The 16,354-nt window shown below is 41.9% G+C and overlaps 1 protein-coding gene across 4 annotated transcripts in view; it reads right to left on the bottom strand.

Annotated features, from left to right (window-relative positions):
- Positions 1 to 16,354, bottom strand: part of LOC121277427 (synuclein, alpha interacting protein) — a 147,078-nt gene that overhangs the window by 69,865 nt on the left and 60,859 nt on the right. For all 4 annotated transcript variants that reach the window (XM_041186869.1, XM_041186871.1, XM_041186870.1 and 1 more), the window contains one exon: positions 15,264 to 15,367. In XM_041186869.1, the coding sequence (XP_041042803.1) occupies positions 15,264 to 15,320 (57 nt within the window). In that variant the 5' untranslated portion in view covers positions 15,321 to 15,367. The remainder of the gene's footprint in view (positions 1 to 15,263; positions 15,368 to 16,354) is intronic.

Here is a 16,354-nt window from a genome sequence, read left to right as displayed (position 1 = left end):
ACATTTGCCATGTTGGAGGCAGGCCTCTTGCCTTGAACATCCGATGCCTATGCCCTGCCATTTGCAGTCAAAGTTACTGTGACCCTTAACATTTGTGCAGCTGGCTTCTTCCAGGGCTCTGCTGAAGGCCTCTGCAACATCTTGCAAGCAGCTGCCCGCCGGTGCATGACATCAGTAACCAATGCCCTCTTTGCTTGGGTTGATTAATTTCCCTACATGTGGTGTCACAGACCCAAAGAGCAATGGGGTTTTTGTCAATAGCTGAATTTCCAAAAGTGCAACAGATTGCACCCACATCACACTCCAAGCACCACTGCTGGAGGTGCACAGATACATCAATAGAAATTCATTTCATTCCATCAACATGCAGCTTGTGTGCGACTACAATAAAGTATTCCTCCATGCATGAGTAAAGGGCAAAGTCAGTAAGGGAGACTATGCCTGAGTGAGATAGAGACAGAGTGAGTACTTGGGAATTTGATTCAAAGTGGGAATTCAGTGCATGGGGGAAAGAGGTGCTTTAGGTAAGGTTTATTGCAAGAAGCAGAGCTTGCTAAGTTAGGGCAAAAACAGAATTACCTGGAAAAACTCAGCAGGTCTGGCAGCATCGGCGGAGAAGAAAAGAGTTGATGTTTCAACTCAGTTTCAACTCTTTCTTGGACTCGAACTCAAGTTCTGTCGAAGGGTCATGAGGACTCGAAACGTCAACTCTTTTCTTCTCAGCCGATGCTGCCAGACCTGCTGAGTTTTTCCAGGTAATTCTGTTTTTGTTTTGGATTTCCAACATCCGCAGTTTTTTTGTTTTTTTTTTGCTAAGTTAGGGGTTGTGTGAAAAGTGGGGGTGGGAGGTGCTCCTTTCGTCTACTCTTTTTCAGCATTTAGTTTCCACTTTGGTGCATAAGGAGTAGGTTAATCAGTAACTGGTAATTAACTTGAGGATCTGAGAGGTTAAAGCAGCAGAGAGAGAGAGAGCTGGGACTTTACAGATAAAATACTAAAACTGACATCACAGGAGTTCCGTAAGTTGATTGGTTAGTAAGTATAGGCCTGCTGGACTCAGCACAGAGGAGACAATTGGTGAGTGACACAGGTGAGTTATTTTAACACTCTATATAAAGTTTAAGTTTTGTCAGTGCAGCCTGGCCACGTGAAATGCACATCCTGCAGGATGTGGGAAATCGTGCAGGCAAAAATTGCCCTCGATGACTACATCTGCAGGAAGTGTCACCAACTACAGAAACTAGAGCTCTGGGTTTCGGAACTTGAGCACCGGCTGGAGTCACTACGGTGCATCCACAAGGCTGAGCATTACGTGGATAGCACGTTTAGAGAGGTGGCAACACCGCAGCTAAAAAGTGAACAGGCAGAGGGGGAATGGATGACCTGCCAGAGCATCTAAGAGAAACTGGCAGGTAGTGCAGGAATCCCCTGAGGCTGTCTCCCTGTCTAACCACTTTTCCATTCTGGATATTGGTGAGTGAGATGGTTCCTTAGAGGACTGTTGCAAGACCCAGGTTCGAGGTACCACAGATGACTCAGCTGCATGGAGGGGTGGAGGGAGAGTGGAAGAGCTATAATGGTAGGGGATTCCATAGTTAGGGAAGCAGACAGGCATTTCTGCAATTGTAGATGTGGCTCCAGGACAGCATATTGCCTCCCTGGTGCCATGGTTAAAGATGTCTGAGTGGCTGCAGGCCATTCTTTTAGGGAATGGTGAAGAGCATCAGAATAGGAAGATTGAGCAGTTCAACAGGTAGCAGGAGAAATGGAGTAGGAGGGGGGGCTTTAGATTTCTGAGGCATTGGGATCGGTTCTGGGGCAGGTAGGACCTGTAAAATAAAGATGGGATACACCTTAACAGAATTGGGGCTAATGTCCTCGTGGGGAGGTGTGCTAGTGCTGCTGGATTTAAACTAGATTGGCAGGGGGATGGGAACCTGAGGGAAAATTCAGAGTGGAAAGGAGAAAAACTGGTAGTGGGAAGTAGAAAAGTATTAACCGATAAGGAGGGTATATCAGAGAGTATTATCAAGATGGTGTCAGAGTAAGGAGAAAGTAAAGCCTAAATCTGCATGCACAGAGTGTGGTTAATAAGATTGGTGAACTATAGGCACAGGTTGACAAATGGAATTATGATATTGCTATAACAGAGACCTGGCTCAAAAAAGGACAGGACTAGGCATTAAATATTCCTGGGTGCAAGATGTTTAGGGGAGATGGGAAAGAAAGAAAAGAGGGGGGAGTGGCAGTATTGATTAAATATGGCATTACAGTACTGGAGAGAGAGGACGTTCCAGAGAGGTCAAGGAAAGAATCTCTGGCTAGAGGTATGGAATGAAAAAGGTTCAATAACATTGATAGGTGTAGTATATAGACCAGCAACTAGTGGAAGGGATGTAGAGAAACAAATTTGCAAACAAATTGCAAAGAGGTGCAAGAATTATAGGGTAATTATTGAATAGGGGATTTCAATTATCCAAATATAGATTGGGATAGATATAGTGGAAAGGGACAAGAAGGGCAAGAGTTACTGGAATGTATTCAAGATAACTTTCTGCAGCAGTATGTTTCCGGTCCAACAAGAGAAAAGGCACTGTTGGACCTGGTTCTCGGAAATGAGTTGGCCCAGGTGGATCAAATATCATTGGGAGAGCATTTAGGGGAGAGGGGCCATTGGATCATAATGTTTAGGTTGGCCATGGAAAAGGACAAGGAACAATCCAGAGCAAAGATAATTAACTGCGGGAAACCAACTTTGATGGGATGAGAATGCATCTGAGTTGAAGGAGTCAGAATCAAATTTGGCAGAAAGGACTGTGGCTGATCAGTGGTCACCTTCCAAGAAAAAGTATTGCAAGCAACGTCAAGGTATATTCTCTTGAAGGGGAAAGATAGGACAAATAAATTCGGAGCACCCTGGATGATAAGAGACGTAGAGGTGAAGATGAAAAGGAAGAAGTGCAAGCACAACAGATGTTAGTAGAAAATACAATGGAGAATCAGGCTAAATGCAGAAGGACTAAAGGGGAAGTGAAAAAACTAATACGAAAAGCAAGGAGAGAGCATGAAAAGAGATTGGCAGCTAACACAAAAAGGGAATCCCAAGGTATTCTATAAGCATATAAGTAATAAGAGAGTGGTAAAAGAAAGAGCAGGGCTGATTAGGGATTAAAAAAGGGACTTGCATGTGGAGGCAGGAGAAACAGCGGAGGTATTAAGCAAGTACTTTGCATCCGTCTTTACAAAGGAAGATGATGCTACCCAGGCTAAGGTGAGAGAGGAAGTAACTGGTACACTAGTAGAATTTACAATTGAGAAGGAGGTGGTTTTGGAGAGCCTATTTTTACTTAAAACTAATAAGGTACCAGATCAGATGCACCCAAGGGTACTGAGGGAAGTGAAAGTGGAAAATGTAGAGACAATCCAATCTTCCTTAGACACAGGGGTGGTGCCAGAGTGCTGAGGAATTGCGAATGTTACATCCTTATTCAAAAAGGGCTACAAGGATAAAGCCAGCAACTACAGATCAGTCAGTCTGCCTTCTGTGGTAGGGAAACTTCTGGAAACTATGGTTCGGAACAAAATCAATAGTCAGTTAGACAAGTGCAGGATAATTAAGGAAAGCCAGCAATGATTATTAAGGATAAATCATGTTTAGCGAACTTGCTGGAGTTTTTTGAGGAGATAACAGAGAAGATTTATAAGGGCAACACTGGTGATAATGGTGTATATGGATTTTCAAAAGTACTTGATACTGTGGCACACAACTTGTGAGCAAAATTCTAGCTCATGGAATAAAAGGAAAAGTAGGCACTTGGATGAGAAATTGGCTGAGTGATAGACCCTGGGCTCTTCCTGATATATTTTAATTACCTCAACTGTAGTGTTCAATGCATGATTTCAAAATTTGCAGATGATACGAAGATTGAAAATGTTGTCAACTGTGATAAGGATAGTCTTGAACTTCAAAAGAACATAGATATGTAGGTGGATTGGGCAGACAAGTGGCAGCTGATGTTCAATTCAGAGAAGTGTGAAGTGATTCAGTTTGGCAGGAAAAATATGGTGGGGCAATATAAAACAAAGGGAGAAACTCTAAAGGAGGTGCAGGAATAGAGGCACCTCAGTGTATATGTACACACATCTGGAGTATTGTGTCCAGTTCTTGGCACCATACTTGAAGAAGGATATGAAGACATTGGAAAGAATGTAGATGAGATTCACAACAGTGATTCCAGGGATAAAGGACTGTAGCTATGAGGATAGATTGAAGAGGTTGGGACTCTTATCCTTGGAGAGAAAAAAAGGCGAAGAGGAGACTTGATGTAGGTATTTCCTGAGGGATATGGACAGGGTGAATAGTGAGAAAGTGTTCCCACTCAAGAAGAAATCAAGAACTAAAGGGCACAGATTCAAAACAATTGGCAAAAGAAGTAAAGGTGATACGAGGAAAAATTTTTTCACCCAGAGAATGTGTGGAGTCTAGAGCAAATTTCCTGGGAGGGTGGATGAGGCAGATTCGATCAAGATATTCAAAAGGAAATTGGATCGTTGTCTGAAAAGAATGTGCAAGATTACGAAGATTAGGCAGGGGAGTGGGACTAAGTAGAATGCTCTTTCAGAGAACTAGTGGAGACTCAATGGGCCAAATGACCTCCTTCTGCACTGTAAAGATTCTGTGATTCTATGTGCATGATTCCCTGGAAGCTGTCATGACTCTCATCTTGAGGGAGCCAAACCTGCCACAACTTTGAGTCTAGACCCCAGGTCTGTGGCTGGCTACTGGGGGACAAATATTAGCCATTGAGGGGGTGACTGCTTACTCAGTTGTGCCAACCAGAGACAAGGCCACATCAGAGCTATAGACCAGTCGCCTTCAGAGCAGGGAGCTCATTGAGCAAGCTACTGGCCTCCTAAAAATGTGATTCCGATGCCTAGACAACTCTGGAGAGCACTGTAATACTCATCTATAAGGGTGTCAAAGATAGTGGTGCTCTGCTGTATGCTGCATAATATGGCATGGTGAATGGACGTACATATGCAGGATCCACAGCCCGGTGATATAGGCTGCTCATCAGAGGAAGAGTTGGAGGAGGAGGAGCCCTTTACTTCAGATGAAGATGTAACTGAGGAGGAAGAGGGCAATGGGAGAAATGATGAGGCATGAACGGGTACCTAGGGCTGGCTCAGTACATGATGCCATAGTAACCAGAGAGGACCTAACACAGAGATGGTTCTCCTAAGCAGCATTGAGGATCTAGCTGCACCTTCAGCAGAAAATGGCAGGCCAGCCATTGTGACATGTGCCCTTAAGACCATGAGCACCTCACATTTCCAGGAGATGCTCATTCCCCAGCAAGAGAGAAAGTCAGCAAGTGTCCATGAGACTTCAGCCTTTATGATGCGAGACATTCTGTGCCATCAGAAGCCTGGATTCACCCATTTTTTTTAAGGGAATGACCTTGCAGGCTCCTCTATCACAGGGCATCTCAAGTGTATATTGGAGGTTGTCAAAGACATGAGGACCAAGTTACCTAGTATCTAACCAAAGCCTGACCCCCATGTCAAGAGGGCACATGTGCGGTGTCAGGTGAGACTCAGCAGATGCAGATATAACTGCTGGACCAAAAGAAATGCTGCAACTCGAGACTGTGCATAATAAAACTGCCCGTATGATGAGGAAACCATTCACCTCCTTATAGTTTGAACTGGCAGCACTGCGTGACTTGTGAGACATCCACAATCAGTGCAGCAACTCACCGAGATTCCTTGTCTGCAAATAGTCTGTAACATTGAGAAGGACAAGGACATTATTTCTATGTTAGCTCTCATAAATGCAACCTAAAGGCACATAGCGGTGACCTCATAGGTCATGAGTGTTCATTCACTGAGAATTTGCAGAAATTTCCTGGCCTTCATCTCACCACTATGGGTGGGCCTTCACCAGATGGATTGCCACAACTCATTAAGTGTACTCAGCACAGCCTCCTCAAAAACACAAATGAGTAGAAATCAAATGTTCAAGAGGCCCACAATATCCACACCCTATAGTAGACTACTGTCCGCACTGGAGAGTATTAATGGTGGGCAGTCATGGCCACACCCTTCACAAATGTGACATTACTGAGAGATGGACTTCTGGCTGCAACCTTCATTGACACCGGTAAGAACATGCAGTTTTATGTTTACCTAGTTACTGCATGTGCCACTCAGCAAGTACAGACCAATACATCCATCTTTTGACTTATATAGTGGATTTAGAGTCAATAAAAAAGGTCCACTTTACAATGTGAGATATGATATCCTATGCCTGCTTCTAATTCATATGTTTACCTGACACCACGTGAACCCAATAGTGATAGAGTTGCCACGGTGCCTTGTGCTTGCAAACACTCCTACGTAGTGACCCCGTGTTGCCTCGGAGGAGGTGGAGGCAGGCTGCACAACTGTCTATCAAGCATTGAAGACCATCATGGCTGGCCTTGTCACGCAGACACTACCTGAGACTAAGGGCGGAATCGTCCGCTCCTATTGGCCGTGGGTGTCATGGCAGGTATGAGCAGGCAATATGGTGAAATGGCCAAAAATTGCTTTTACGCCATCGTGAAACCAGTTTGTGATCGAGTGCTCTGGCCATCAATGTTGGCGTGACTTCAGAATGATGTGGGTGGGGTCTATCTTAAGCATCCTTATTCATTGGTCAAAAGAAACTGTTTAACCCTTACAAACTCAATGTAAGTTTGCTTGGGCCATTTTTGGCAGTACACCTCCAATATCAGCTCGCATGCATTTAAGATGACATTTCTCATCCATCTCATAGTCTGACGAGCTCTCATAGGAAAACAAGGAATAAACCTCATTGGTTTTTCCTGTTTAATAAACACCATGCTTTCCAAACTTTGGCATCAACTGTGAGTGCTTTAAGAGCTCAACACTCAGTCCTGAACTGGGGTTGTTTTCTTCTCTAGTGGTGTCTTCATGAAGCACAGTGCACCTTTCCCTAATTAGTTCAAGCTGCCTTAATTCCCTTTCCTGCTTTTCCCTCTGGAAAGCTTGTTCTTTCTCCCTTTCCTGGAATTCTCTCTCCTCCTCTTCAGTACTTCAAGCCGCAAGAAAATTTGTATGGAAGTTATTAAAATACTTCCAGAGATCAATTTGATTTCCTGCTTCCAAATTCCCATTTGTCTGTTTGTCCGATCGTGCATGCAGACCCAAATTTCTGTTATGACCAGGTGAGGAGGAGGAGGATGGCTTGCCTCTTTCAGCACTCCTTATTTGACTGCAACAGGTTTTTCAAAAGAATGTGCTTGCTAATTCAATGAGTGAACTGTCTACATTTAACTGTCTACATCCTGTGATTGTAAAAGACATGTTTCCTTGAGTTTTCAAAAAGAAAATAGTATTTATTGTACTTGTACTTAACCTGGTCTAGTTTAAATATTAAAAACGTTCCAACTCTCAGACTCAAAGTTGACACACAAATAGATTACAAATAGGTGTTAGGAACTAAGTTATATTTATATCTGTGGGTGTTAGGAATGAGTTGTATTGGTGTGTTAAGAAAGGGGGGAACTTGAGTTTGTTTCACTTTAAAAGATGCCTGCATTTTAATAAGGTTTTATGACTCTTGAAGGGAAGTTAAAAGAAAAATAAGATAGAACAAAACCGTGCTGTTGCCTAGCAACAGGAGGCCCACACATAGACAGGGGGAAACCGAACAGCAGTTTTTTAGTCCAGTTGGAGCCAGGAGAGGCTTGATACAGCAAAGGGAGCTGTAGAGAGAGCAGATTTCCGAGAAGAACAAGAGCAGGTCCCAGAAACCAGGGAGCAGGTCCTAAAGGAAAAAAAAGAAAGTCCCAAGGTGACCTTTTAGTCAAAGGAATACCAGTAATCTGGAAAAGGTCTTGTTAAGTGGAGTTAAGACTAAGCAGCAAAGGAATGTTCCTAGCTCAACCGAGAAAGCTGCGGGATGCAGACTTAAAGCAAAATAGGCTTGAGAAGCCAGAAGATCCAAGAAGACAGCAGAAGGTTTGTAACTCTTTACTTCTGGGCATGTGAAGCAGTGATGTTCTGTTGGCATGGTTGAGTATCTGAGAGGGAATGCATGGAAGACAGCATGAATGCATGTGATGATCCAGGGGAGAGGAACATCGGAAGGAGAGTTTGAAACCATGGAGGTGGAACCTTGTAGTAGGCATCTGAGAGAAAGCGTCATCTGGGAGAAGATTCCAAAGTAGGTTCTTCAAGGGTGGAGATCGGAAACCCTCATGTGAAAGATAGCGCTCAGTGAGACCGGTTGGCTCACTGTGTGCCAGCATCTGGGGGGAGTTGATGGAACATCCATAGCATCTGTTTGGGGTGGTATCCAACATTTAGTTTCAGAGTGTGGTGTGTCTGACCACAGGTCGCTTATTGGTTTACATGGACTGTGTACTTACCGTGAACATGAGATTAGAAGATAGCTTTTGTAACTCATGTTATCCTTATGAATCTGTATATATCTGTAAAGGTATAGTTGTGGTTGAAGAGTGTTGTAATGTAGTTCATCTTGTTTAATAAATGTTTTAGTCTTTTGTTAAAAGTTCATCAGCTGACTCCTGTGACTATGTTCAGTAGCTGCCCTCCATGTTTCTAAACAAAAAATAAAAGTTAGGATCGATCAAGCCAGTTTCCATTCTGGGATCTGGCTTGTCCAGTAGTATCAGCTGCGATCGTAACATAGGGTAGATAGATTACACAATTAATAATCCAGTAAAGTTAATGGGGTAGATTCCTGAAGATTGGTAATTTGGTTGGCTTCAGGCTGAACTTGGTTGTCCTTCTGGGTTCATCGTCAAGGCGGTGAAGATGTTCATGGTTGATTTATCTTTTATTCCAGAGACAGCAACTATTAGGGTGGTTCTTTACTCGCTGCCTGCAGCACGTGGATAGTTAACAGCAGACAGGGCTCAAACCTTGCAAATTGGTTAATGTGTATGAGAGCGAGAACGTGTGTGAGTTTGTTGGGATGCTTTGCTAATGGGGTAGATGTCCCCCATTCATACTCAATCAAGGCAGTTGTTCCTAATGAGGCATTGCTGATAGGTTTTCTCCCTTTCAATGGCTTTGCAATATAGAAGGTACAGTGATCATAATGTGTTCTTGAATTTTGAGGATCCTGCTGGAATCACACATGCTTGCAATGACAGTGGGCGGCTGCAAAAGTTCTGGATGAGACACTTTTGGGTGCCCACGTTTAAAAATACGACAGGTGAAAGAGTATCTTGGCAGGATATTAAAGATATGCATGCAGGGTCCCGCGAGCCCATGAGGTATAATGCTCATTTTACCTGCTGTACAGTGCTGTGACCTGCTAAAGCTGCCAAGATGCAGCCATCTACGTAACTGGCTGTGGTGGATCTTTGCCCACAGTGAATGACTGCTGTATGGACACTACATACGTGCAATAGGCAGACATCACAATCTAAACTTTCCAATGGAAGGCCCATGATGGACCATTTCTTGCAGCATTAACAACCAGTTAGCCAAAATTTATAACTTTTACACACATGACAGTGTTCAGAAGTCTCCTCCCACAAAGCCTTGCAAAACTTTCACCTTTTTTACTCTTCCAGAGACTAGAGTTCAGAGTAGCCCTTTATATAGGGCCCAAGTTGTGAAAAGCCAACCTCTGCACTCGGGCCTGCCTCCGAACTGTTTCTGCGGTTGTCAGGCCCGACTCCAACCTGCACCCGCCCCCACCCAGAATTAAAATTGCGCCTCTAAGCCGCTTTTTCCCGAGGCGGCATGCGGAACCAGGATATTTCCCAACTGCCTCAAAGTTGGAAATCCAATCTATTTAATTCTCTGGGCCTTTACTGCTTTTAAATGTCCTATTGCATTTAGCTGCTATTCCTGCTAAAATGCAAAAATTTTCCCCTAGTGCACAAAAATTGTACTAAGTTGATTCCAGTATCTTTACTGCACAAATGCTTAGCAACTGACAAAGCTTGCAGCTGTAAAAATAATGATTTTAGGAAGTCTGACCATTCTACTGAGCTGTAAAATATAAATAGCAACATTGCAGAATCTAAGGACAGACTGATTAGAAGTTTTTTGTGTAAAGAAGCAACTGTCCATTAAATCACTAAGTTTCAGCAATTATGAACTTAGCATTCTGCTCCTTAACAGAGGAACATGGGACTTAGGAGCAGGAGTAGGCCTTTGAGCCTGCTTTAGGAAGGGAATCAAGGGTTATAGGGAAAAGGCAGGAAAGTGGAGTTGAGCATTATCAGATCAGCCATGACCTCATTGGTGGAGCTGACCTGATGATCCGAATGGCCTGCTTCTGCTCCCAAGTCCTATGGTCTCCAACATTCAAAAAGATCATGGCTCATCTGATAGTCTTAACTTCGCTTTTCTGTCTGCTCCCCATAAATTTTGACTTCTTTGTCTATTGAAAATCTGAATTTATTCAAGGCAGAGTTAAGCAATGACCAACCCTCTATTGCTTTCTGGGGAAGAGAATTCCACATACTAACGACCCTCAGAGAAAAAAATCTCTCTTCATTTCCATTTTAAAAGGGAGACCTCTTATTCTCAAACTGTGTCCCCTAGCTTTAGCCTCCTCCACAAGTGGAAACATTCTCCCGACATCTATCCTAATCCCCTCAGGATCTTGTGATTCAAAATGATCACCTCTCATTCTTTTAAACTCCAATGATATAGGCCCAACCTGTTCAATCTTTCTTCATAAGTTAAGCCCCTCATCCCAGGAATGAGTTGAGTGAACCTTCTCTGAACTGCTTATGCAATTATATTTCTTTTTCAAATAAGGGGACCAAAACTGTACGCAATATTCCAGAAATCTCACCAAGGCCCTGAAAAGCTGCAGTAAAACTTCCCCAGTTTTATATTCCATCCACCTTGCATTAAACACCAACTTTCCATTTGCCATCCTAATCACTTGCTGTTCCTGCATACTAACTTTTTTGATTCATGTGCCAGAACACCCAGATCCCTCTGTACCACTGGGTTTTGCAATCTCTCTCCATTCAAATAGTATACTGTTTTTCTATTCTTCCCACGAAAGCGAATAAGTTCATATTTCCCCACCTAATATCCATCTGCCAATTTTTTGCCACTCACTTAACCTGTCTATATCCCTTTGCAGACTCTCTGCCTCTTCCTGACAACTTACTTTCTTACCTATCTTGGTGTCATCGACAAGTTTAGCTACCACATACTTGGTTCCCTCATCCAAGTCATTGACGTAGGTTCTAAATAGCTGAGGCCCCAACATTGATCCCTGTGGCATTCCACTAGTTACAGCTTGCCAATCCGAAAATGACCCATTTCTCGCTACTCCCTGCTTCCTGTTAGCTAACCAATCCTTTATCCATGCTAATATGTTCCCTCCTACACCATGTAATCTTATTTTGTGTTGCAAACTTTTTTTTGGCACCTTATCAAATGCCTCCTGGAAATCCAAGTACACAACACCTATAGGTTCTCCTTTATCTACCTTGCTTGTTATTTCCTCAAAAAATTCTAATAAGTGAGTTAAACACAATTTCCCCTTCACAAAGTCTCTGCCTGATCAAATTATGATTTTCTAAGTATCCTGCTATAACCTCCTTAATAGTCGATTCTCTCAATTTCCCTGTGACAGATGTTAAACTAACTGGCCTGTAGTTTCCTGCTTTCTGACTCCCTCCTTTCTTGAATAAAGGTGTACATGAGTTATTTTGCAATCTACTTGAACCGTTCCAGAATCTGAGGAATTTTGAAAGATTATAACCAATGCATCTATTATCTTTTAATATGACAAAAAATGAACTCTCAATCCTCACCAGTTTTCACAATATAAAGGAATAGTGGGAGAAATTGGATTGCAAAGTTTATGCAAAAGACAGATTAGCAATAAAATAGTAGTTTACAGAAAATTGGAGTATCTAAACATTCAAAGAACAGGGTCAGGTTGAATATATTCAAGAATATATAAGGAAATTAGGGTATGAATTGTTGCTTAAATCTCATGCAACTCATTAGAACAAAGGTAGTCAGAAATTAGCTAGTGTTCTAATAATTTTTTAACAAGATCATAGGCTGAATGATGGAACACTAAGCTCAACAGCCACAACACGTTAATATTGAATGCTATTATGAAGGAAACCATTCAAGCACACTTTAAACAAGTAAATCAACTAAATTAATTACAGAATTTATGTAAGACAAATAATTCTGAATAATATAAAATAACGGGTATACTTCTAAAGAGGGTGCAGAAGCAGAGGAACCTGGAGGCATACGTGTACAAATCATTAAAGGGGCCAGAGCAGGTTAAGAAAGCAATTAATTAAGCATACAGGATCCTGGGCTTTATAAGTAGGGGCATTAAGAGCTAAAAGCAAGACATTATGATAAACCTGTGTAAAATACTGGTTTGACCTCAACTGGAGTGTTACATCTTGTCCTGGGCATTACAATTCAGGAAGGACATGAAAGCCTTAGGTTGCAGAAAAGAATCACGAGAACGGTTGAAGAACTTTAGCTCCATGGATAGGTCAGAGAAGCTGGGGCTATTTTTAGAGAAGAGAAGACTAAGAGGAGATTTGACAGAGGTGTTCAAAATCATAAGGGTCTGGACAGAGTAAAGAGGGAGAAATGACTTCCACTGGGAGAAGTCGAGAACCAGAGGATACCGATTTAAGGTGATTGGTGAAACAAGGAAAAACCTTTTATACAGGGAGTGATTAGGGCCTGGAATGTACTGCCCTGAGATGATGGTGGAGGCAGATTCAATCATGGTTTTCAAAAGGGAATTGGATAATTATCTGAAGAGAAAAAGAAGACTAGATGGATCAAATGGCCTCCTTCTATGCTGTGAACATTCTGTAATTCTGTAGTTTACTAGAAATCTTTAGCCTCAAGGCTCTTGTACTCATTTCCACTCATTCTCCAGTCCACTTTTATTTAAAACATATTAAATGTCAACATTACTTATCCATCATACAAAAATAATACACAGGTCCATTTATGGTATCAAATCAAACAACCTGTGGACAAGGCAGACATGTAAATTTATAATGCCATCACTGATGCATCACATGCTTGGATCTGCTCAGTGTTTCAATGCAATATTTCACTAGGACTCGGTTTAGGGCAGTTTCACAGCTCACTCCTAGACTCTGTTTACAGCTCTCTAGCTTTTGATAAAGATTGCTGCTAAACAATGGAATTAAGACCCTAATATTTACTTTGACTGCGAGGAGAGCAGCAGTCAGGATTTCCAGACGGGAAACCCGGCAGTCTGGTTTTTCCAGACGTTCTGCTGAAATTTTGGAAATTTAACTACAGGACATCTTTTAAATTTTATGAACAGGTTTGCACCCAACAGGCATAGAGAGTAACAACCAGCATTGGCAGTGGAAACAATTTGGGGGTGAGGGTGTACAGAGAAGGGATGGAGAGCCCCACACCATGGTGGGGAAGTAAAAAGTCAAAGACTGTGCTGGGGGTGAAATCGGTGACCTTGGGTGGCCAAACACAGTTTTACCTGAGCACATGCAGGCACACTTCAACCAGGCTATCAGAATATTCTGAGCATAGTAATGCAAGAACAGCTGCAAAAAGATGACAGCAGTTGAAAACAAAAATGAGCAATGCACTCATGAGAGGATTTATTTCACCACTATGGGGAGAATTTTCTCCCCGTCGGGTGGGCAGTTCGGGAGTTGGCATGGAGCCGATTGCCGCCCGCAATCGGCTGCATGCTGCCATTTTAGGTGGGAGGGCCAATTAAGGCCTGCCCAGCATGACACGCACCCAGAAGCACTCAATGCTACCTGTGCGGGCAGGGGAAGGAGGGAGAGTCGGGCCTGCATGGAGCTGCCTCAGGGAGATTTATTTAAGAATAAAACATTGCAAGAAAAAAAATACTCAGACATGTCCCCCTCATGTGACAGTGTCACATGAGCTGGGGCATTTTTATGTATTTCAATAAAAAATTTTATTTATAATTTATAAAGCCTTAATGGGACCTCATCCCGCCAGTGGATGAGGTTTCATGAGAAAGGCGAAGGCCGCCTGGGCTCTTCGCCCACTTGCCAACCTTAAGGTTAGACGGGCAGCCCAGACAATCAGTTTAGCTAGGTAATTAATGGCCTTAGCAGGCCTTTGACAGTTCGGAGGGTGTGCAGTGACTCTGGCGCACGCACACTGAACTGAAGATCGGAATGAGGGGCGGTGACATCGGGACACACGCCCAATGTCACCGCGCATCATTTTATGCGTCAGCATCCGGGGCCCGCCTCCACACGCCGAGCGGAAGACTCTGGCGCATATGATATAGTTCCATAAGAAAATCGAGCAGCTATTAACATAATAATCCAAATACATATAATCCAAAAACATACTAGCCATCTAATCAGAATCCATTTCTCCTGTAGCATAAATTGCTGTGATCTTTTGAAATTTGGCATTCTTGCATTTATCTTGATGACGACTAAACAAAATGCTTCGGCAACATGCCTCTCTTTTGAGCAAAATGCTTACGTCAGGGCTTAATACCCTAGGCAGAAACTATATATTTTTCATGCAAGTTAAGATAAGGAATCCTTTACAGTTTGTCCCTCATTAGCACAATCAAAAAACCCTGAAATTACTGATCAGAAAGCCCAAGGCAAATTTGTCCTTCGATTTACAGCACTAATGAACACTTTGGAAATCTAAAATAACCTCATGAGAGATAATTATAGCACAATTGCTCTTCCTCCTTTTGTGGAAAGAACAGAACATGCATTGACTATTTAGATGCATAAATATTCCATGAAAATTTGACATTTGACCAACATCTTATATGGATACAAATGTCAAAATCACATTTATAAGATCATGGTTTGTAAAATTGTGAAGCGTTTTTAAACTACCTGGTTTGCGTTAAGTTCCAAGCACTCCAAGATAAATAATCAAACAAGGCTACTTAAAAGTGAAGCTGTCATGAATGCATTTTGCAGATTCTAATACTATGGCTTTATTAGTTTAGCAGTTTTACTTAATTCCAGCATTAGGAAATGTGAATTATAAATTAATTCTGCAGATTTCAAATGAATTTGAGGAAAAGGTAGCTGTACGGAAATAATGGCACACCATTTTCTCTACCAAAACATTTTTAAAAACCTATAATGAGTCCACCTTAGTGTTGAAGTACTGTACTTCTGACAATGCAGTATTTTATTAAAATAGGAGAAATTAGGATAAAAATAGTAATAAATATTACTTACAGTAACATCATCACTAAAATCTATTGCATCCAAATCCAAATACTCGGGAGTATCCATTGTTCGTCAAAGCTCATTTTGGGTAATTGCTTACCAGGTTCAATATCCTGGAAATATAAAAATCATACTGTAAGAACATACAATTACAGATAAATATTCTTTCCAAGATTTCATGCAACCCAAAAATATAATTACACTTGAATGAAGTTACAAGTGAGAAACTGCAGGCAATCCTAAACTTCCTTCTAATGGTGAGGAATTTCAAGTTATTTGAAGGAATGACCATTGACCAGGACACACAGAACTTCCTGCTCTCCAAAAACATGTAACTGGATCCTTCATGTCCAACTGGACAGGCAGTTGGGATCTGGATTTCATGCCTCTTCCAAACACATTGTATATCTGTTGTGTATAAGAGCTGTTTATTGTTGCTTAAAAGTTGGCTATGAAACTTTAGTAAAAGGAGGCAAATCTAACTTTTACTTACCAAACAAAACTTTAATCCTTTGGAAAATAAATTCTCACTTAAAATTACTGACTATATAAAAAATGAATAGTAAGTGACCAACTGAGTCAATGGTATATTGTTATAAAATATCCTGCAATGCCACACCAACACGGTACCTAACATAAACATATTAGAATGTAAGGGCCATTCAGCCCTTCAAGCCTGCTCCACCATTCAATAGGATCATAGCTAATCTTCCACCACGACTCCACCATCCCCACGTCCCTTGATTCTCCTCGTATCCAAAGAATATAGCGACCCATTTTGAATACACTCAATGACTGAACACCCACAGCCCTCTGGGTTACAGAATTCCAAAAATTCACAATATCAAAAGCAAAGAAATTTCTCCTCATCTTAGTTCGAAATGGCTGACCCCTTATTCTAAGTCTGTGACCCCAAGTTCTAAACTCCCCTGCCAGGAGAAGCATCCTACCAGCATCTAAACTGACAAGCTCCTTAAGAATTTTGAGTTGTAATTAGATTAACTCTCATTTTTCTAAACTCACAGGACTATAAACCTTGACTACTTAATTGCTCTTCATAGGACAATCCACTCATTCCAGGAATCAATCTAGTGAACCTT

This window comes from Carcharodon carcharias, chromosome 4 (genome assembly GCF_017639515.1).
Source record: "Carcharodon carcharias isolate sCarCar2 chromosome 4, sCarCar2.pri, whole genome shotgun sequence".
NCBI lineage: Eukaryota > Metazoa > Chordata > Chondrichthyes > Lamniformes > Lamnidae > Carcharodon > Carcharodon carcharias.
Note: the sequence above shows the minus strand (reverse complement) of the source record. Positions and strands in the feature narration are given on the sequence as shown.